At 39.0% G+C, this 20,721-nt stretch overlaps 5 protein-coding genes across 9 annotated transcripts in view; 1 reads left to right on the top strand and 4 right to left on the bottom strand.

Annotated features, from left to right (window-relative positions):
- The window catches only part of LOC111572069 (synaptotagmin-2-like), a 65,360-nt gene extending 61,869 nt beyond the window's left edge, over positions 1-3,491 (bottom strand). For 2 of the 4 annotated variants that reach the window (XM_023275559.3, XM_023275563.3), the window contains exons 1-2: positions 1,753-1,893; positions 1,588-1,651 (exon numbers count right to left, since the gene is read on the bottom strand). The gene's annotated coding sequence lies outside the window, so the exon portion shown is untranslated. Of the gene's footprint in view, positions 1-1,587; positions 1,652-1,752; positions 2,041-2,831; positions 2,997-3,349 lie in introns of those variants that run through there. The other 2 variants (XM_035950646.2, XM_023275561.3) reach the window with 2 other exon arrangements.
- Positions 3,230-5,401, bottom strand: oard1 (O-acyl-ADP-ribose deacylase 1). The gene is made up of 5 exons (XM_023275656.3): positions 5,115-5,401; positions 4,798-4,963; positions 4,272-4,330; positions 4,024-4,136; positions 3,230-3,882 (listed from the first exon to the last, which is right to left on the bottom strand). The coding sequence occupies exons 1-5, from the start codon at positions 5,247-5,249 to the stop codon at positions 3,735-3,737; spliced, it is 621 nt and encodes a 206-aa protein (XP_023131424.1). The 5' UTR covers positions 5,250-5,401; the 3' UTR covers positions 3,230-3,734.
- Positions 5,402-5,477: 76 nt separating this feature from the next.
- On the bottom strand, positions 5,478-7,905 carry guca1b (guanylate cyclase activator 1B). The gene is made up of 4 exons (XM_023275596.3): positions 7,494-7,905; positions 6,996-7,145; positions 6,736-6,850; positions 5,478-6,512 (listed from the first exon to the last, which is right to left on the bottom strand). Exons 1-4 carry the CDS (start codon positions 7,695-7,697, stop codon positions 6,388-6,390), a joined length of 594 nt encoding a protein of 197 aa, XP_023131364.1. The 5' UTR covers positions 7,698-7,905; the 3' UTR covers positions 5,478-6,387.
- Positions 7,906-9,418: 1,513 nt separating this feature from the next.
- Positions 9,419-15,275, bottom strand: LOC111572084 (serine/threonine-protein phosphatase 4 regulatory subunit 2-A-like). 2 transcript variants are annotated; one of them, XM_023275591.3, is made up of 9 exons: positions 15,128-15,275; positions 14,334-14,415; positions 13,873-14,043; positions 13,113-13,206; positions 12,953-12,990; positions 12,709-12,783; positions 12,360-12,509; positions 11,892-12,169; positions 9,419-10,645 (listed from the first exon to the last, which is right to left on the bottom strand). In XM_023275591.3, the coding sequence occupies exons 1-9, from the start codon at positions 15,159-15,161 to the stop codon at positions 10,335-10,337; spliced, it is 1,233 nt and encodes a 410-aa protein (XP_023131359.2). In that variant the 5' UTR covers positions 15,162-15,275; the 3' UTR covers positions 9,419-10,334. The 2 variants fall into 2 exon arrangements, with proteins under 2 accessions (XP_023131359.2, XP_023131361.2); XM_023275593.3 differs by having other exon boundaries at positions 12,360-12,506.
- A 30-nt stretch (positions 15,276-15,305) lies between these two features.
- LOC111572085 (eukaryotic translation initiation factor 4E type 3-like) lies at positions 15,306-20,024 on the top strand. Its single transcript, XM_023275595.3, has 8 exons — positions 15,306-15,567; positions 15,653-15,821; positions 16,656-16,728; positions 17,323-17,417; positions 17,507-17,567; positions 17,653-17,719; positions 17,814-17,969; positions 18,079-20,024. The coding sequence occupies exons 2-8, from the start codon at positions 15,661-15,663 to the stop codon at positions 18,123-18,125; spliced, it is 660 nt and encodes a 219-aa protein (XP_023131363.1). The 5' UTR covers positions 15,306-15,567; positions 15,653-15,660; the 3' UTR covers positions 18,126-20,024.
- Positions 20,025-20,721: the final 697 nt, after the last annotated feature.

Below are 20,721 nucleotides of genomic sequence, written 5' to 3'. Positions count from 1 at the left end.
AAAGATGACTCTGGTCTAGAGAAGGAGAGGTGCATGAATAATGAAAAGTGTTTTCCTCATGTCTTAAACTAGAAAAGCAAAGGCAAGGGTGGGACAGGAAAAGAACAGGAAATGGCGCTATCAAATAAAAATGTGGATATTTGTATCATCAGGCAGGTAAATGACATCAACCAACTAGCAATAGTTGGAACTGTTCACTAACTCTACTTACCAAATCTGTTTTCCTTCAAATAATAGGAGGTAAGCACTTATAAATAGTAACTGCTTTGTGCTCTGTCCATGGTGCTGAAATGGGCTCGCGTTAAATCTCTGTATCTACACAACTAAATCTTTAATAAATGACACAATTTAAAACCAGTAACCGAGGTCTAAGTAAGTCTTGTCCTACTATCTACTATCAGAAGGTGAAAGGTATCAGCCTTACTTCGAAGTAATGTGAAAACCAGTACATACTGCACTCATCATCCCATTTATCACTGCTTTTCAGCGTGCCCACACAAGAAACACTAAGTCCCTCCATTATTTCCTCCCATTCTGCAGCAGGCCACTGTTCATCTCCTACAGAGAAAACACACAGTGCCCACTGCTGGTCACCATCAAATCTTCATTCACAAATGATGAAGGTCAGACTTGGCAAAAAAACGACAGAGGGATGTAACAAACAAACAGAAGAAAGAAAGCTTATCATAATTTTAAAAATAAAACATATACTAATTTATAACCTGTTTCCCTGTATGTCAAGTTTCATTTTTCTTTGTTGTTTGAGCTAATTTTTACGATTATGGGAAACCACAACTTCCATGTTTAAACATTTCAGTTAAGGTCCACAAATGAAATAACACCTTTAGCGTTTCTTTTTTTTTTTTTTTGGCACACTTTAGTCAATAACCCTAATTTAAGTAATCAGACCCTATTTTTGCTGCAGGCTCAGACAGCGCAAAGTCCCAGAACACTAAATAAACCAAACAGAAACTAGTCATCAGCCTCAAACACTATCAGAGCAAATTCAATCTGTTATCTAAGCAACCGCACTGATACCCAGAATACACAATGAGGGAATGCAAAACTAAAATGGGCTGCAGTTGTCTCTTTACCACATCGAGCTTATCAGAGTGCACTGATTTTACAGTATAATGACAAAACTTCACTTATCCCAAGCAGGGACCGAGTAAAAGAAGAAAGCAAGGCAGTGACAGTTGTGTTGGGCAGCTGGTAGCTGGTTTGGTTTGCTCAGCCTGGCACTGGCTGGATGCTGAGGCAGCTCCGCACAGGGATGTAATGGGATACTGCAGCACTAGAGAACCGTGTGCACAGAAACTTGCCTAGGAGCATCAGGGAGTCCCGCACTAACCTTCCCCCTCCCTCCCTCTCTTCATCTGCCTCTCCCTCTGCTTTTTTAGCGAGTCTTTATGATGCAAAAAGATCAATAAAGTAAAAGTCTGTGCATGGGTTTAAATGTTATTACATGTGAACAGCCGAAAGAGGCGAAATAGCCAGAATATTCACCAAAAAAGAAGACAAAAATAACTTTAGGAGGGAAAAACAACCCCAGCATGCCAGTAGTAGGAAGAGAATGCAGCTGCTTACCTTTAGTGCAGGTTGATCTCTCCTGGACACCGAGCTGCTCCCTTCCTCCACAGGCTCCGACACACTTTGAGATAGAGAGAAAAATAATCAATCTCCTCTGACTTTCTCTTATTTCCAGTTTCAGAATGAACAAGTCAGGAGTCTAACACAGCCCTGTAGACACACCTTAACTCTGTCCTGTGTAAACTCTGCCACATAAACACACACAGACATCCATTCAAATGCACCCCAAGACTGGAGTACCCAAATTGATAAAGATCTGCTCAGGGGAGGGATAAAAACTACACACACTCACACACTGCAGTTTTTTTCTTTCCCTTGCCCACTCGCTCTGCTGCTTTTTTTTTTCCCTTTGCTGTCTTTGCCTGCACTGCTTCCTGATTGGCTAAGCTGCTCTTCAATAACATAAGCTCTCTTCTTTAATTGGAAGGGGGCCAGTTATGTGGTGCACCAGAAACCCTCCTGCCTAGCTCATCTCTCTTTTTTTCCCTCTTTTTCCTCCCTAAGTGCCTGTGGAGAATAATGCTGAGCTCTGCAATTTCATACGCATCAAGTAGAGAAAAAAAGGGAATGGAGGACAGGAGGAGGGGGAGGATGGAGGGGAGGGATGAGAGAGAAAAGGGAGTGAGAGTGGGAATGGAGGGGGGTGCGGTGGTGTGGGGCAATGGGAGGCGAATCGGTGGACTCTGCAGTGGGACAAGCAGAGGCTGCACGGGGGAACAATGGGAGAAGAGGGGCTGTCAGGTGGGATGAGAACAGATTTGGATGCGCAGTCCACCAGCCGCGGCATGTTCAGTGTGATAGCAGGTCAGATTGAAGGGAGATTTCCTTTTGCGCTCACTGCAGCGTGGCTAGGTGGCTCTGCTGCAGTGTGGAGTCTAACTGCCAGGCAAGAAGGGGGGATGGGAAGGGAGGAGGGGGGAGAGGAGGAGGAGGAGGAGGAGGAGGAGAGCAGGGGTTGGTTGCAGTGATGCTGAAGTACAGTCTTCCAGCCAGCCTGCATATATATCAGGGGGGGAAATGGGCAGCCAGCCGCAGTGTACACAGCGGTTAATGCCTTTTCCTCATGAATTATTTAACGTGCCCCACAGGAGAATGGGAGGGTCGCAGGCGGCAAACTACTGAGCAGTCTCACCACTACTGAGCTTTATGATAATCACCAACACCTGAAGTGTATGTTGTCAGATTGTTAAATGGAGTCCCCCTAAGTTGGATTATTTAATCCTCCTAATGTATTAAAATACCTTGAATGGATTTTTTTGTGGTATCATCTCATCTTTCCACTTCGGATTTGTGATGTGTCAAAAGGTTTTGCCATGCCAGACAAAATGGATGTGTGGGATTGACTTTGAGGTGTCGGATTCCCCGCTCCTCTGTCTTTCACTCACATCTGGTCCATTGTGTCCCAGCTGCATTAGAGCACAATACCCAAGCAGATCAATAATAGATCCTACAGTACCTTGGCCATCTGCAGAGGCAACAATGAGCACTCCAGAAGTTATATGATGACCTCAGAGAAATGCAAATACACCGTTTGCTCAGTCAACAGTGTAAATGCCTGGTAGATGGATAGACAAATAAAGAGATACCCAATACTTGTGGCTTGATGTCCTGGTGTAAAGCAGACAGGGGAGGCTAACAATTCCTTACTGGGTTTTTATTTAGTGATAAATGCAGGTTAACATGTGTTGGAAGCAGCTGCCATCTTGTTAAATAGTTGTAAACTGCTAATTTCGCACATGTGCTGCAGACATGAACTTACCGAGACATTATTAGCAGGAGCTGTAGGCGAGAACACAAATGCTCAAATCAGATCGCTTGATCATAGCTCATGTTTCAAGAAAACAGGTCACTGTAAGAACTGATGACATCACCATCACCCAAACAGCATGAAAACCACAAAAATACAAAGATCCAAAGGCAAAGAAGTGTCATTTACAGAAAGAGAGCGGCAAAGAGGCCGGTGAGATTCATGTCCAGTGTGAAGTTCATGTGGCTACAACCGACCTTGATTTAAAAAAAGAAATTTCATTTATTCTACATAGTACTTAAAAAGGACTGCTATTTTGGGCCCATAGTGTGGGAATATAATACCAAAAAAAAAAGTGCATAAAGTAAAAATTACAACAAACACACATTTCCACCAATCATCTACACAGGTTTCCCTTCATCACTGTGGTTTCTGTTTTCTGAGGAAGGCTGTAGACTGTGATGGAGATGTTTGTGTGTTTGAAGACCTGCTCCAGTATCACCGACACTTTGGCCCACTCCAGTCGATCCAGGCCACAGCCAATACTGTCAGACAGAGGGAGACAACAACTTAATGTTTGACATAACGGTGAAAGAGCAAATATGAAACTGAAGAAATTTAAAAAATAATTTATTACGCAAATAAATATTTGTTGATATAATAAAATGATTATAAATTATACAAACCGAGGCATTGATATTCTTCTTACGCCATTCTTTACACAGTGTGACCTCATGTCCTCCAGGCTCTGTCTCAGGCTGGTGTAGGTGGGTTTTTGGAAGGCCCTTTTCTTTGTGATCTGGAATAAAAGTAACAGGAAAGCAATGCTTAAAATGTCTACAACAATGACTTTAGAAAAAAAACATATTTTACCTTTTTCTTGACACGTAGATCTGTATTCTCAAAAATTTTTAATTAACTGTAACATCTTTACCAGATAGTAGACAAAACGTCCTTCTCTCATCAGTACAGCACACTGTCCCGTCTCCTTTTCTGTTTGGATTTTCAAAAAAGAAAAAAAATGACAACTGCACTCAACCAGGAAAAACCTCAAATATAATGGCTCATTGACTCACTGCTGAACAACTCATGAATTCATGCTGTGCGGCAAAAAAATGTTTTTTTTTTTTAAATAAATGATTGTGTACATCTTAAAGTTTTCACAAAAACACATATGTCCAGCTGTATCTGGGAAGAATGTGTACATCAGCGATTTACATACCAAGTCATTCTGATGCTGCACTGTCAGACAATGTAAACAAAAGGATTTTTCTAACTGTAAAGCTACACAGAGAAAAGCGATGGTACTTAAGTGGTTTTAGTTGACTGACAGTAGGGGAAAAAATGAACCAGTTCCTCTGCGCTGAATAAAAAAAAAAAAAAAGACCACACGAGGTTCAGTAGGCTCAAAATGAGACATGTTCAATCCTGATGAATTTTTAATAAAAGGACTGACTCACTCTGTTCCTTTAACTCCGACACCCCTTTGAACTTCTGCTTGAACAGCACTGCTATGCCTGCCCCCATGCGGCAGTCTTCACTGATGCAGTGGGCCAAAGCCTCGTCTTCGGGGCAGCTGAACAGGTCTCCGGTGACATAATTCATCCTCCAGCTGTCTTTTACATGCTGGCCAGGAGGGGGCAGCATTACACCGTGTGGTAAAGCATAATGACAAAACAGAAAATAAACAACGTAGCAGGTAGGAAGAGAAACTACTGCACAAACACCCCCTTTAAACGCATTTAAAGACATTTCCCCCAGCAATTTCAAGCTTTACCTTCATTTGGCCAATGCTGGCAGGGCTCTCAAGTTTAGACGACATTGAAAACAGTGAGTAGAGCACTTGAAGGGTGACTGGTTCCGTGTTAAGAGTCGTGAAAACACATTTGAAAAAACGCGTGGCTATCAGCATTAAGTCTCTACAGGTGGACTTGTTTACTAGCTTACCGTGCGACAGTAATCAGCTCGGATAACTTACAAACAGCAGACTGCTGGTGCCTGTTTAAATGCTAAATTCACAGCTCAGAAGGTTTGTCAGTTTGCAGCAAACTAGGAAGTGGACCGTTGAACCTCCCGCGAGAAAAAACGAGACTTTATGGAGAAGCGACGAAGATCAATGAAAACACGTAACACCAAAATCCATAATTTGACTACTTGTTTTATTTTTAAAAATCATAATAATACATGTGTAGTTTAACTTAAACCCACCATCCAATTATTTTTTAATTGAAAACCAAGATTTGTTTTACCTAATCTGGATTTTTCTCGTTGTTGTTTTAAATACTACACCTGTGAATGTAGCTACTTTTAATATGGTATTGTCATCAGTTTCCAAATTACTGGTAAGTCAATAAACTGCTGAAGATTTTTTAAAAATATATATTTCCTTTCTTTCTTTCTTTCTTTCTTTCTTTCTTTCTTTCTTTCTTTCTTTCTTTCTCTGTCTATCACTCTCTCACTTTTTTTTTTTTTTTTTTTTTAGTTTAGTGGATCTTTACTCAGGTCAGGCTGTTTGGTCCTTACAGATCCATCCAAACTAAAAGGAGAGCAAAGAAAATGTGACTAAACCTCTGTTTCTACATGCCCACAAGTCCAGAGAAAGTCTGATCATCCTAAATCAGCAATAACACCTCTGTCGGAAATGTTTAATTTTGTATATTGAATAACTTTTATGCTTATTTTATGACACAAAACATGAAAAGAAAATGTCATAGTCAGTGTCTTATGACTGCGGCATCTATAAAATACAGATAAACAAACCTTCATCATCATCAGTAGCAATGCATAATTAAATACTGTTGCTCGTTTGCTCCATAGCTTAACTACATGTGGAACCTCAACCAAAATCTCTGAACACGTGGCCCCTTTGAAAGCAATATAGACATTTGACATGCATCAAAATTTTGTACATCATCACACAATGCAATGCCAGAATGACTTTTGGGTTGTTTTCTTTTATATATGTATAAATTGTAACAGATACAAAATCACAACATGAATGTTCACACTTGACAAATGTATGTGACAGACTGACAGTCCATGGTCAAGCCTTAGAAGTTGGCACTGCGTCTTCGCTCATTAATCCAGTCCCCTGGGTTCACGTCCATCTGCAGCATCTTCATCACCCACTTGTCCCTCCGTGCTCCATCAATGAACTCATCCAGTGAGAGCTCCCCTAAATGAAAAGGAACAGTTATTCTCTCTTACTGTATATTTCTCCTTCAATGACTTCATAAGCTGGACAAGTAGATGGGCATTGTACAGCTGCCATCTGCCTTCCCTGTCAGTTTCCACAAACAATGAATGCATGAACACTTCTGCATTAGCACTTCTAAAGGATACTTCTTCTTCATTCAAGAAATATCTCAAGCTGACAGAAAAACGCCACTAACACTCACCATCTCCATTTTCATCAACCAGCTCAAATATCCGGTCAACCACTTGGTCTGGGCTCAGCAGATTACATTCCTCATCCAGCTCTCCATGGCAGGCTTTCTTCAGTCGATAAATAGACTGAGAGTGATAGGAAAGGATGTTACAGACTCCTGCTTGATGCATTACAATTCACTCATTTATTCTGAACGAGTCTATAAAATGGTCTGAAGACTTTACAGATCAATGATACAGTTCACAGTGCTACCATAAAATAATATATTACCTCCACAATTTCAAGAAGCTCAGTTTTATCGATGCATCCGCTTCCATCTTTATCATACATTTTGAATGTCCATTTGAGCTTATGCTCCAGTTTTCCCCTGAGGACTAAGTTCAAAGCTGCCACATACTCCAGAAAATCGATGGTGTTGTCCTGCGTGCATGAAGAGAAAGAGTTCAAATGGCATGAAGGGATGCTTTGATGTCATTTAGCAGCTAAATGTTTCTTTAATATAGCAGGTAAAATATCTATTCTGCACCTAATAGAGGCAATAGTCAAAAATGTACAACTGCAGCTAATTATTTCATATTTAATCATCAAACGGTTATTGCAAGGGAAAATTGAAACTATGAAATATGCAACAGATTTATATTCTACTGATCAACTATTGAAAATAATATTTACTAACACTGGTGCAAACGTAGCCAAGTGTCATTACTAAGAAAAGACAATGACTATAGACAAGGCTTGTGCTTTCATGCAACAGAAGTTTGTACTTACGCCATTCTTGTCGAAAGCTCGAAACATGTTTTCAATGTAATCTGCAGCCTCCTTGTTATCCGTAACACCAAAAAAACTCTTGAACTCGTGCATGAACAGAGTCCCACTTGGGCATTCCACAACAAACTTTTTGTACCATTCCTGCAGCTCTGCCACATCGATTTCCTTGTCCTGGTCACTTTCTTCACTCAGGCGCTGACCCATTGTGGAAATATATTGTATGTATTATATTTGTCTCTAAACACTGAAACGGTTCCTTACATTACAAAACCCGTGAAAAGTCAGCGTTCGGAGTCAGTGATGGCACCTAACTTTGTGCAAATCAGCAAAAAAGCAAATAATCGATATGGCATGTAAGTCCATACGAGCTGAATTGCTATTTGGCTCTCTATTGTGCCAAATCCTTTCTGAAAGCGAGGATGGGACACAGGCTGCTATGGATCACATGATAAAGGATTAGAAATGACCACTTGTCAAAATCAATTAATTCACAGACAGCTCATGAGAGGATTTCCTTGTGCTGCTCCTAGTACCTAGAATAGGAAAAGTACAGGTATGTTGGATACCCTAAAATAGGTTTGATGGGTCTCTGATTCAACTGACATTTATGATTAATGCAATTAAATTCCTTCAGTGTATGAGGGTAAAAGAAACTGAAGTTTAGGGTCATAATAAAAGCTAACATACAATTAACCAGTTACCCGATAAGATAAAATATGGCTTTGAAACTTTCTATCTATATTTGCAAAGGACAAATTTTTGCCAATTTTACACATGAATTTCAGTTTTCTGGTCACAGAGGCTCATAGGCAAATTGACGCCAATAGTTACATTATGGGAAATATAGGATGCACTGTTTTTGGGTGACGCATGCTTCAACAAAATCACTGCTCTACTCCTTTATGTGACTCATTTCAAGAATAGCAAGTTTCTGACCAGTCTGAGGATTCTCCAGGTCAAGTGTGCAGTTATCCCTAATAGGCCTGACCTTCAGGTGACGAGTTATTTACTGCCAGCCTGATTACTGTTTACATGCTCTCTCCAGTCTCACTCAAGGCTATAAATAAATGTGTTGCCACTAATGACGAGCATTGAAATGCACCTCCTGTCTCAAAATGGTAATTATATTTGGGAAATGGGTGGAAACATCTAGCAAGGACAGTCCATTGGAATTTGAAAATGACTACATGTTTCAAATAGAACAGCATCCCTATTAGTGGCCACTTAGCCACTGTTTACAGGCAATAGCTTGGTCTGCCCCAACACCTCCCTGGCCTATGATATGTGCTGACAACAGGGATAGTGATAATCTTAGCTTAGAGGTCTCAAGGCCACGGAGGAGTCACTGGATGTTATCCTCTCATGATTAAAATGATTCAGTCTTACACAACAGATATCTTAACCCTTACCCATTTCTAGCTTCTTGCATTCACCTTAAAAAGCATCTTTCCTGTACTGATTATCCATTTTCAAGCAGTGCCTGGTAGCTTCTGCTACTCTGTCATCCAAATATTAGTGTTATTTGTCCTACTGGTTTGGGTAAAATTAAGCTAATTAAGAAGGATGCTCATTATGTTAGATAATGAAGTTCAAATACTGATTGGTTAATGTTAGCATGTTGACATGAAGGTCCTTCCAAATGCCTCGTCGTAGAAATCTGGTCAGTGGGACTCCAGACACTGACATGCGGGGTGGAAGTCACTCTTATAGCCACAAACCACAGCCATCACTCATCAATAGAAATTTTGACATTTTCTTCGGAAGTAAAACTCTTGCTCGGTTTTGCCATTCCTAGACTCACATCCAGCATGCCTAAAAAGTAATTCCCATAATTCACTGGCCTAAACTGTTAATCAGACATGACACATAACTTGATCGGCAACTCAAGTGAACAACTTCCTCAATGTCAACTGAGTACAATACACTTCAAATTTTAGCATTTATTGCTTTCCATGAATACTATGGTACAAGCTGAAGCCTTCAATTTCCAGCGATTATCAGTTTTACGAAGGCAGTGGACATGTATTACAAGTCTACAAAAACTGATTTACAGATATGTACTGTAAAAATCCTAATTATCAAAAGTGACAGCTGCACAACTAAGGTATGACATAGAAAGTGTAAAAGTACCTTGTGTTTTGTTTACAGAGTTTGATGCACAAATGGCTGCCCTTAAGCCACACCAATGTTCTATCTAACCAAACTGGTTACTACTGGAAATATTGTGTTATAGTGGCTTCAAACAGTGACAAAGCAAAACTATGACCTTTTCCACATCCTTCAAGGGGTCAGTGTTAACAAGTGCAAGATAATGTTAATAAGAAATACATTTCATGGGATGTGCTTCATAGAAAAAGCATTTGTGATTCGTGTTGCTTCACGTTCTCAATGGCAGGTGTCGTCATTCACCTGGAGAGAGACATATTCATAAGAGATTCAAAATAACTGTGCTTAGGTGAAAACACAACTCTGTTGAATGTATCTTTTTAGAAATACATACCAAATGAGTAATGAAATTACTGAATACATCAGTTATTAAGGTTAAATTATAATATTCAGATATAAAAATCAAGATAAAAAGATTAGAAAAACTTCTATTCAACAGTGTAAAAGGCAGTCTTCTCCATAATCTTCTTTAAATCATCTTTCCAGTTTAAAGACCAGGTGGCGTGTGGCCTAGAGAAGTTGAAACGGCAAAGGACAACAAGATCCATGTGAGGAATCTCGAGATCAACATCGCTCCTGGTCCTGAAGCCTAAAGGTCCACAGTGCTACAGATATACCCTTGGTGTGGTATCATACAGTGTAAAAAAACGTCAGCTGGCGGGGCTTGCCCTCAGGTTAGTCATGTTCCTCAGGCTCTACTGCAGTCTCTGCTCCGTTTGAAATGTCAGCACCACCCTCTGTTGACAAGTCAGGTGAATTACTGGAAGAGGGGACCTGCTTGTCACTGGTTAAGGCCTCTCCATCACTGCTGCTGCTGCTACTGCTGCTGCTCTCCCCACTGTCCTGTTCAAAGCTTGTACTCTTCTCTGATGAAGCCAGCTGCTCATTTTGGTCCACAGTGCTGTCATCCTTCGGACTGTGGGCAGCCTCTGCCTCAGATGACTTTCCCTCCCCTTCAGAAGGTTCCGTCTGCGTGCTGCTAGGATCTGAAGAGCAAAGCAGGAACAGTTTTACTTTTAAATACGAAATAACAGCTCGTCTATGGAATCAATTCTAGGCTTCTCTTTTTTGGAGCATTTGAAGCCCCACACAACAGTCTTTAAAAATCCTCAAATACAATGACCGTCTGGCTGTTTAACAGTCAGAGTAAAAGCATTGTGGATTGATAGTCCTGTCACAACAACCGGTACAATGTAGAATACATGTCAGTTGTGTTACACTTGTATGAAGGTACTCAGCTTCACCTGGAAACAAAGGGTGGAACTCCAATTTTGGGGCATAACTGTATGCTATAAAGCCTTATATCACTGGCCACAAAAACTACAATGTTTAAAGCATTAAAAAAAGGTAGAGGAAAGCTAAGAGTTGGTGTGCTGTTGTTCCAGGACAATGCAACGTCCACACAGCACAGGTGGCAGAAGCAACCAAATGTGGCTTTGACCTGTTGCCCCATTAACCTTACTCACCTCTCGACCTGTACCATCTGACTTCTATCTCTTTCCCAAACTGAAATCCCACTTGAGTGGTTGCCAATTCTAGAGCGATGATGAAGTCATTCATGCTGTTGAGGAGTATCTGGAGGCTCAAGATGTGACCTTCTTCCACAATTGGATTAGCAAAGCTTGAACATCAGTGGATAAAGTGCATTGAAGTTAAAGGAGACTATATTGAAAAATAATGCAAGAACATTTTTTTCTGTGATGTTTAAAAGTGTCTCATATTGCTGTTAAACAAGTGAAAAAAGGAGAGCTAGAGAGAATTACAGCTCCTGGCTCCTGTCCCACCTCTGTGCAGCTGGACAATCATGGTGTGAAATGCTTGTGAATGAATGTTGGATCACTGTTTTGGAAAGTAACAGAAATCATTGGACATAGACTCTCCATAGCAGATGTTGGAGAGATGTCAGGGGAAGAGTTTTCCAAAACTATCACACCATCTGACCAACAGCTTGGAAAGTATACAAACTCCACTTTAAGCCCCAGTTGAACACTTTTTCTTCGTAGTTCATATTCACTTTGTAAATCAGAGGTAACAAGAACAGGCACACGATTTGCACTAGATACATGTGTGTTCTCTCTTTTTGTGTACATACAACCTCTTCTGTTGTTACTATACTTTTTTGAAAGGGTGGACCTATATTACAAAGTGGTTGTTTGCTTTTGCAGTAACGACATAATCTCACGGTGTCAGTGAAGCATACGTCAGCCAAACTAAGGAGAAATTCGCACTTACCACGATCATCTGAAATACTAGGTGCGTCACAAGAAGGTTCACTTTTGTACTCTTCACCACAAGAGTCTTTTGAAGACTCCGGTGTCTCTGACAAGCTCTCTGGCCCTTGATGACAAGATGACTCCTTTTCTTCACTTGTTTCATCCTCCCTCTCCTTTTTGTCAAACTTCAGCCTCTTGACCTCTTGCTTGTCAGCATCAGAATCCTCCTCTTCCTCTGGGTGTTTGTTCTTTATCCCACTGTTTGGTGTCACTGCACCTTCTGAGAGTGAGGATTCACTAACACAAACACACAAAATCAGTTATTCAGATTATATACTTAAGTTTTTATCTGATATGTTGCTTGTGTTTTGAAAGGTAGGGTCTTGACAAGATTTGATAATGGTAATATTTACAGCTATTATCACATTACATAAACTAAATGAGTATACTAAACACTCACACTGAAGCACAGCTATGTAACTATTACCTGATAAAGTGCTCTTCGACCTCCTCTTTGGTTGGTTCTGGCTCTCTGCTGATTGGACTGTCAGGGAGCCCATTAGTGGAAAGTGAAGTCGACAATGAAAGCTTTGGTCTTGTGAGTGGTTTCGGTGTTCCTGGTCCATTCACATTTCTACTACAAAAGAAGAAAGTGACATTCCTAACACAGGCCATGTAATGTTGCGAATCACAAGTCATATCAGCTAAATGACTTAGACCCAAACTGACAGGCCAGAGAGATCAGTCCTTACTATACTCTGGTTGTCTTCTGGTTATATATGAAGCAATTTCTGATTTGTGGAAGTCAGTCACTGTATAAAGTATGTTGCTCCCACCTGTCTGAATATAGAGAAGAGTTACCAGGAAACATCACTCCATTCATTCTGTTTACACTGGATGCCCCATTTTTCCTTCGAAAGAAATAGAAAGGCACATAAATGGCTGGCTGTTATATGTACTGTTAACTTGTATGACTGAACAATGATTCATAAAAATTCAAGGGAGCTGTGAATATGCATCAGAAGCACTGCTGGCAGATTAGCAAAGGTAAGAGTAAAACATAGCAGCTTATATACGTACTCTGATGAGGGGTATACACAGCTGACCACCATTACATTCTGCAATGCAAAAACAGTAATATATATTTAAAATAGCATACATTGTTGTTTGTCTTGGAGGCAAAGACTTAATGTTAAAATTTACAGACTTTTAAAACAAAGTAGTACAGTGAAGTGCTCACCTTCTCCAAACCCCTGAGAAATTTGTCTGTTCCTGTATAGTTTCGCTTTGGGTCTGTAAGGAGTTCACACAGGCGTTGAATGGTGAATGGGATTCTGGAAAAGTTATCAGACATATATTTAGGATCAGGAACACATAGTCATCTCACAGCCAGCATTGCCACTGTCTTTGAAAATTTGACAAAATTGGCAAGAGCTGATTAGAGATCAATGAGGAATACTTTTTTTTTTTTTTGGACTGGTCATAGTCACTGCTGGCCACATACCTAGACAATTAATTATGAAGGTTTCTCTGGTATTGTATTTAATTTTTTCCAATATTCATTTAATATTCAGCAGTTGTTGCCTGTTTGTTTTGTTGCTTCCAGCTATTTACACTAAAAACTAGACTTTTGGGTGTGAAAACATTCAATTTTCAGAATACCAGTTGGCATGGAAGCTCTGTTTTGAAAAGATTTCACAAACATTTTTGTAGCTGATGTGAATAAAATAACAATTCTGTTAGACAGACATGAATGAATTGTAGCCCAAATGGGTCAAGTGGTGTGATATAACAGCTTTTTTTTCCCTTTACATTTTCATATCAAATGGACATCTAAATATCTATCATTCTTTGTGCTTATATTGGTAATTCAACAGATAAAATGCTAGAACACTAATAAGAATAAATTATTGGTGTTTTATGTACATGACGATGTGACTGTGGATTTGATTGGTTTTTTTTTCAATTTGAGAAATCAGCGTATTTTGTGCTGCACTCACCCATTGTAACCATCCACTATTTTTAAGATCCTCTTCTTCATTTCTTCAAAGGGAATATACTCTACATTGGGATTATGCAGTCCTCTCTGTTCCGGTGTTGAAGCATGGAAATCATCCATGACTTTTTCCAACTTAAACATAAAGTATGTTTTGAACTGTGACCACGAGATCCTGCAAGATATTGAAAATGTAAGTCTTCTACAATATACAATGGTACTGATTAAACAATTGTAAAGTGTGTTTTACCAGTGGTGTCAAGAAAAAATATACTTAATAGGGAAGACAATAAGTCAAATCATAAAATTGCTAAATATGTAATAAAAAAGAAACATCTTGAAACAAATTCTAAATTAAAAACAGACTTCATTGGTAGGAAAACTGATGTCATCACTTCTGCGAGGTAAATTTTGTAGTTTTAATATTTGGGGATATGCGTCAGCTCCTTGTAAGTTGCTACTCACATTGGTTGCCCCGTCTTGGCAACATGACACAAAAATTGCTCTAGTACAGGACAGGTCTCTCTCTTCCCTTTCTTCTCAAAATCTGTAAATGGATAACAGAAAGTTAGTTTATTGTTAATAATGTTAATCCAGCTAGTACACATATCTGACCCCAGACTAAAACACATATGTGTCCGCAATGTAAACCTAAAGATGAAAGTTTTGAAACTAACCCAAGCGTATAACCATGCAGGAATTATGTTTTCTGTAAATTACTCTGGAAAAAAAGTGTTAAATCACATTTAGTGACAAGCTACTTTGGCGCATAAAATGTACAATTAAACGATTGCATAGTGTTATTTAAAATCTGTGTCACGAGAAGACATACTTGATAAGTAAAACAAGTCAAATGCCACATCAAAACATTGTCAAACTGCATGGTTAGCGGCACAGAAAGTTCATTGAAGTTAGTAAGTTAGCATTTTATTGTTAGCAGTATGTTGTGACGTTCCCAGCTAGCTGTTTACATAACCGCCAAGTGTAAGAAAGGGAACAAATGAGCGAAAAGTGCAGAATAAAACGGATTATTTTCTTGCAGAAGATACTGTTAAAGTAGCTCAGCCAAGCCGTGGCAAAGATCAGTGTCCCCAGGTGCCTCTTCTAGACGCTAGTTGTTGTTTGTAAGCTAAATTACGGTAACGTAGTTAGCAAACATTACAGATTTTCCTGTGGACATAGAATTAAATGTAAAAAAAAAAAAAAAAAAAATCAAAATATAGCAATTCATCGCTCAGTTGAATAACTGTAAACATTGCCTTGAAACGCTTCCAAAAACGCGTCGATGTCCATTGCTGTGTCCAGTCACAGGCAGGAAATACTTGCTAGTTAGCAATACGTTAGCAGGTAGCAAGCCAACAAAGCTGGTGGCAGCGGGAACTGCGCATGTCTGCTATTACGTATGCGAATTTGCGGAAGATGAGAAGATCAACAAAACAGTAGTGCAGTGTCCGCGTAGCAACGGAAAAAGTAGCCAGAATTGAAATATTGTTTGCTCTGACAGCGTTGCTAATTTTAATTTCACCTGAGGTATGTGTAGGCTTACGGGACAGAAACTTATCGACCGCTCTGGTTCGCTGTAGATGCCGCAGGCAGTCAGCGGGCGTCAACGTTTTTCTGTTGTGACGGCGCAAACCGGTGAAGCGACCAATGAGTCAGCAGCTGATCGGGGATAATTTTACCTAACGAACCTATATATGTATGTAACGATAACAGCTGAGGTGAAAACGTCCGCGCAACACATCTGCTAGTGTTTAATTTAAAAGAAGTTTTTCGGCTTTCAGAAGTAACAATGGCAGTTCCCGTAGCTGCGTTACAACTGAGCTCATCATCCAGTCCGGGTCTGCTGGAGCACAATATTCATCTCAGCGACAGAGATTTGGGAAGGATTTCAAATAAGGATGAATATGACACTCTGCCTTTACATTCTCCGTGGACTTTCTGGCTCGACAGGTAGGAAACAGTTTATTTTCCCTCCGTTGTTTTGTAATCTTTAGCCAGTGGTAAGTAGGTGAACTCTGTGTGGCTGACCTGTTACAGAGAACAAAGAAGGGAGATGAAGAATTTAGGTTTAAGTCAGTCATTGCAACCCAGATGGCAATATGAGTGTGTCTAACTGCTTCTGTCTGCTTTAATAAATGACAGAAAATGAACATTACAACCAAAACTACATTTTGATGGTGTAGATGCAGCTTATCTTGCAATTTCTTTCCTCTCTGACCTACATAAGCCTCCACTTGGCCTGATCTTAAAATAAGCCAAAGTGCGTGATTATGACTAACTGGCTAAACATAATAACTCAGCTGGATGTCTGACTAGGTCAGTGTGAGTTTATATAAGCACAAGTGTTATTGTTAAAAATGTGCTGGCTAATGTGTCTCACCATTGTTGAGTAAATCACGTTTATTCTGTTTGATTAAAACTTATGTAGGTCAAACTTATATTAAATGCTGTGTTAACATGCAGACCGTTTTCAAATGAATGTCTAGTCATCATGGCAGAGCTGAACACAAGCAACAGCGAGTTACACAAGGTCATCATCCACAGTGTGTGCGAATCACACTGGGGGGGCTGTGTTCAAATGGGGTCAGTGTTGTTTACTGTTTACTGGGTTATGTGTCATTTGACTCTCTCCCCCCTCAGACTAACCCTAACCTGTGTGCTCTATGGACAGCACTCTGAAACATGTCTGATTAATGGAGCAGATAAAACTTGTCAAGTTGCAGGGCCAGAGATATTTACAAACTTGTATTCAAAAATATATATGCATTATTTTTTATTTATTAGGTCTTTACCAGGAACGACAGCAGCTGAATGCGAGTCAAACCTAAAGAAAATCTACACCGTGGAGACCGTCCAGGTAAGATGCTTTTACACACTTGATAACAGAACAAAGCTCCAGCAGGTGCAGCGCCGGCACATCTGCTATAATAGGAGATGAGTTATGACACGTCAACAGCAAGTTGCTAGTTAATTGCTTCATGCTTTGAGTTTCACTGATGCCTTTGTACTTGAAAGTAATTTTGCTCTAAGTAGCGTCATCCATGCATGCTGTGCATACAGGTTGACTACATTTTACTGTTTCATCAGCTTAAGGTTCAGTAGCATTACACACAGCATTGTGACTCTATGTGATAGCTTATACACCAGAGTAGAGTTTAGTGAGCTCCTAATTTAAGTTTATTGACATACAAGCACTCACTAATCAAAATGTTAATCTGCATAATTGCTAATTACCTAATTAGCATGGCAGATTATTTTCAGTATATCATTAGTTTGGTTCATGAATGAATTTGTGTGTGTTTAAGAGTTAATGTGAAAAGACCTTTGGCTGCGATTTTGTCCGTTGTTGCAAATGTGAAATATTAACAAAGTCCACTGTCTGTACTTTCTGTGCTAGCAAATGGTTCAATAAAATACAATGTTTTCTCTGTTCACCCTGACACTGGAGTAGAACTTCTGGAGAGTTTACAACAACATACCCGGTGTCTCCAGTTTGCCACTAAGATGTAGCTATCACCTGATGAGAGGAGAAAGGAAGCCACTTTGGTGAGTAGAAACTGCAGAAAGATGTACTTTTTAAAATGCTGTTTAAGTGCATTTATAGTGTGTAATGCATCTTGCTGGTTCACATACAGGGAAGAAGAAAGCAATGCTAAAGGTGGTGTGTGGAAAATGAAAGTACCCAAAGAGTGCACTGTAAGTGGCACGTCATGTTTAAGTATTTATTATGTGCACTTACTTCTTTCGTGACTGTTTAACAAATTAGTCTTGATATTTCCAGTCTGCTGTGTGGAAGGAGTTGCTGTTGGCCACCATTGGAGAACAGTTCAGTGATTATTGTGCCTCAGGTACATTTTCTTGGTCGTGAAAATACCATTGGTTAAGTTCAAGGAAGTTAAATCTGAAATGCTTTACTCTGATTTTCTGGTGCTGTTCCTTCAGAGGATGAAGTAGTCGGGGTCAGTGTCAGTGTAAGAGACCGAGAAGATGTTGTTCAGGTCTGGAATGGAAACGCTTCTTGTGCTACTGAGTCCAACATCTTAGGAAAGATCTACGAGCTCCTTCCTCAAATACCTTTTAAAGCAGTGTTTTATAAACGTGAGTATTTTCTACTATCCATTGACAGTGGTTTTTTTTTTTTTTTTTAAATAATCCATAATAACACCATGAAATGTGACCACTGATATTGTGTTTGCTTCTATTTCAGCCCATGAGGAGCATCATGCTTTTGAAGGAGGTCGATCAAGACATTAGCACACTTTGCACAGCAGAAGCCTTGAGATATTCTTTTTTTTTTTTTTTTTGGTTCTTTTGAATGAGATTTGGACCATAATACTGGCTCAAATTTTTAAAGAAGTTTAGTTGCTTAATGTACCATCCTAATTACCTCAATGTAGCCCAACTATTATGAAATTTTTCAGTGAAAATACTTTTATTTCAGCGGAAAGCAAAAACCATTTTAGTTTCATTTTGTCTGTGGAAGTGTTTGTATGTTTTTATACTGCACAGTTTTACAAAACTGTAACCAAAACAGCACATCATTTAATTCTTTTTAAAAAAAATGTATTATAGCATACTTTGAGCAATTTACTGAGCACAAACAAAGCTAGGTCTTTGAAATAAATCTAATTTTTGGATTTAAGAGGAGGCTGAGTTCTGCAAAGCAAACCTTTATCTGAATAATACAAGGCTTTTCTAGTCAGCTTGTTTTTCTTTTTCTAAATTACAGCCAAAACACTGTTGCCTATGCTGGACAACATAAATATTTCATATGCTGTATGGCTAGTATTTGAGCAGAAAATTGCACAGTCCATTTTTGTTTTCTTGTTTAGGATACGAGTGAAAGGTGAAAGGAATATGTTTGTGTTACAATAAAATGACCTCAGTGCACAGAACACCTTGAATAGATGCTGAGAAATATATGCAATCATTTGTATTCTGTACAATTTGTGGCAAATTTGCAGTGTTGTGGTTGTCATTTTGTTTCAGCCTCTGCCCTAAATCAAGCACTTTGTTTCTTACTGTGTTTATGTGACACCTGATAGCTCCTCCAGGGTTCCATGGAGTTGTGATACCACAGACCAAATACACTTTGGTTTTCTGTCACCTTTTCTAATGAAGTGTATAGTTGATTTTCTTGTTGTTCATTTTTGTTATCTTTCTCTTTTTTTGGCTTTTGATATTAACTGTGTCACCGACAAAAATTTTTATGTATTCACTTCATCTGTGTTCAAATAAAATTTTTACTACAAATCATTTTTCAAGTAGGTAAAACTGGCCACAGGTAGAAATTAACAATCAACACAAGACACACAGAAATCTGTCACAAGGGCACAAAAAAGAAAGATGTTGCTGTTTTGAGCCTATTGTAATATATTTGTACAAATCAAAGGTGTTTGTTGAAGTGATGCCTTCACTGCTGCAAGGCTAAAACTGTATGAAACAAGTTAGTGATGGCTTATTACTGCTACACCTAAAACATTTTCTCTCAAATCCTTAGCTTTAAAGCGTTTCCCTTTGTGGTTTCATATGTAATAGGCTGTATTTGTGTTATTTGAAATCATAATAATGTTATGAAAATGTTGAAACTCATGTAATTTACATCTCACCAAAGGCCTTTTTTTGAGTGTGTTTCTGTACGAGTGACTGCTTAGAGCAGAGTAGAATCTTTCTGAGGACTAGTACTGTAATACTAAGACATTTGAGGTTATTTCTACGGAACTATGTGAGTGTGCGTTGAAACCCATAGACAAGCTGCTGCTGTGGTTTATCAATTAAATCAAATGTTGAAGTGTTTGTAATGCTGATGGCTCAGTTGGGATTATCTGCTAAAATCAACGATATTGACACTTAGTTTTACAGACGTTGCCAAACTTGTCCCGTATTGTTTGGTTGTTCATGTAATGATGTTAGAAATGCAAACAGTAGGACAAGAGAATAACAATACTTTCCCCTTGCACATAAACCGCTGACTGCTCCCTTCACATTTCAGACTTTGTAACTGATTGTTGATCTTGGATGGTGCCTTGTGCTTTTCAGCGGTTTACAATGTTAAAGTCCTCTGTGTTCAGCATGTTGAAATTGTACCTAGTCATGTTTCTCTATTAGTTTTACACGTGTTGAAAATGAAAAATAAAGACACCTAAACTTCAACCTTTTGCTGTTTGGAATACTTTCAGTGGCACTGGAAACTAATAAGCACAATATAGAATGAAAAACAACATATTGGACTTTTAGATGTTTGTTGTTTTTTTTTTTGTTTTGTTTTTTTTTGGAAATGTGGTTGGGTCATTATAATCAAAGTGTTAACTACCAAGATTGAATTTTGCACATTAGGTAGTATAATTTTCAGTCAAAGTAGAGTTTTGCTGTGAATCAAACAGACATCCTTGTTAATTGATAAAGGCAAGGCAATTCAGTGAAGAAACACTGACTGTAGAATTAAACTCTGAAACTGAAAGGCCTTAGTTTCATACAGGCTTATGCACATACCTTACTTGAAACTTGTTTATTTTCCAACTTTTGCAAAAGATTTCTATCAGTGTCTTCAGTGTACACATTATAATTTCCAAGGACAATCCTGCATCTTACTGTATAGCATATAGCTTGTTATAATTCATGGGAAACTTACTTTCTTTTACAGTCTGTAGATTTTTGTAATGTTGCTGCTCTAACATTGGAATTGTTTCCTTATAGGAATAATGAAACACTTATCACTATGTCTACTGTTACATAAGCTGCTGTAACAATGTAAATTTCCCCTGGCGTGGGGAGAAATAAAGAACTTTATCTTATCTTATCTTATCGAGCTACCATTTCATAACAGCTGGAGGGAAAATGTCTCCCTCTT

The sequence above is a fragment of the Amphiprion ocellaris genome, chromosome 8, assembly GCF_022539595.1.
Source record: "Amphiprion ocellaris isolate individual 3 ecotype Okinawa chromosome 8, ASM2253959v1, whole genome shotgun sequence".
Classification (NCBI taxonomy): Eukaryota; Metazoa; Chordata; class Actinopteri; family Pomacentridae; genus Amphiprion; species Amphiprion ocellaris.
This window is presented reverse-complemented; position numbering and strand designations above follow the sequence as displayed.

Coding starts and splice junctions, on each gene's coding strand:
- oard1 (XM_023275656.3), bottom strand. CDS start 5,249: ATGCTGATAGCCACGCGTTTTTTCAAATGTGTTTTCACGACTCTTAAC. Junction 4,331..4,797: donor GTCGGAGTTAAAGGAACAGA/GTGAGTCAGTCC, acceptor AAATCCAAACAG/AAAAGGAGACGGGACAGTGT. Junction 3,883..4,023: donor AGAAGAATATCAATGCCTCG/GTTTGTATAATT, acceptor TCTGTCTGACAG/TATTGGCTGTGGCCTGGATC.
- guca1b (XM_023275596.3), bottom strand. CDS start 7,697: ATGGGTCAGCGCCTGAGTGAAGAAAGTGACCAGGACAAGGAAATCGAT. Junction 7,146..7,493: donor GAGCTTTCGACAAGAATGGC/GTAAGTACAAAC, acceptor TCATGCACGCAG/GACAACACCATCGATTTTCT. Junction 6,851..6,995: donor AGCTTCTTGAAATTGTGGAG/GTAATATATTAT, acceptor TATCACTCTCAG/TCTATTTATCGACTGAAGAA.
- LOC111572084 (XM_023275591.3), bottom strand. CDS start 15,161: ATGGACATCGACGCGTTTTTGGAAGCGTTTCAAG. Junction 12,991..13,112: donor TTCTCAGGGGTTTGGAGAAG/GTGAGCACTTCA, acceptor TTTGCATTGCAG/AATGTAATGGTGGTCAGCTG. Junction 12,510..12,708: donor TCTTCTCTATATTCAGACAG/GTGGGAGCAACA, acceptor CTTCTTTTGTAG/TAGAAATGTGAATGGACCAG.
- LOC111572085 (XM_023275595.3), top strand. CDS start 15,661: ATGGCAGTTCCCGTAGCTGCGTTACAACTGAGCTCATCATCCAGTCCG. Junction 15,822..16,655: donor TGGACTTTCTGGCTCGACAG/GTAGGAAACAGT, acceptor TTTATTTATTAG/GTCTTTACCAGGAACGACAG. Junction 17,568..17,652: donor AAGTACCCAAAGAGTGCACT/GTAAGTGGCACG, acceptor TGATATTTCCAG/TCTGCTGTGTGGAAGGAGTT.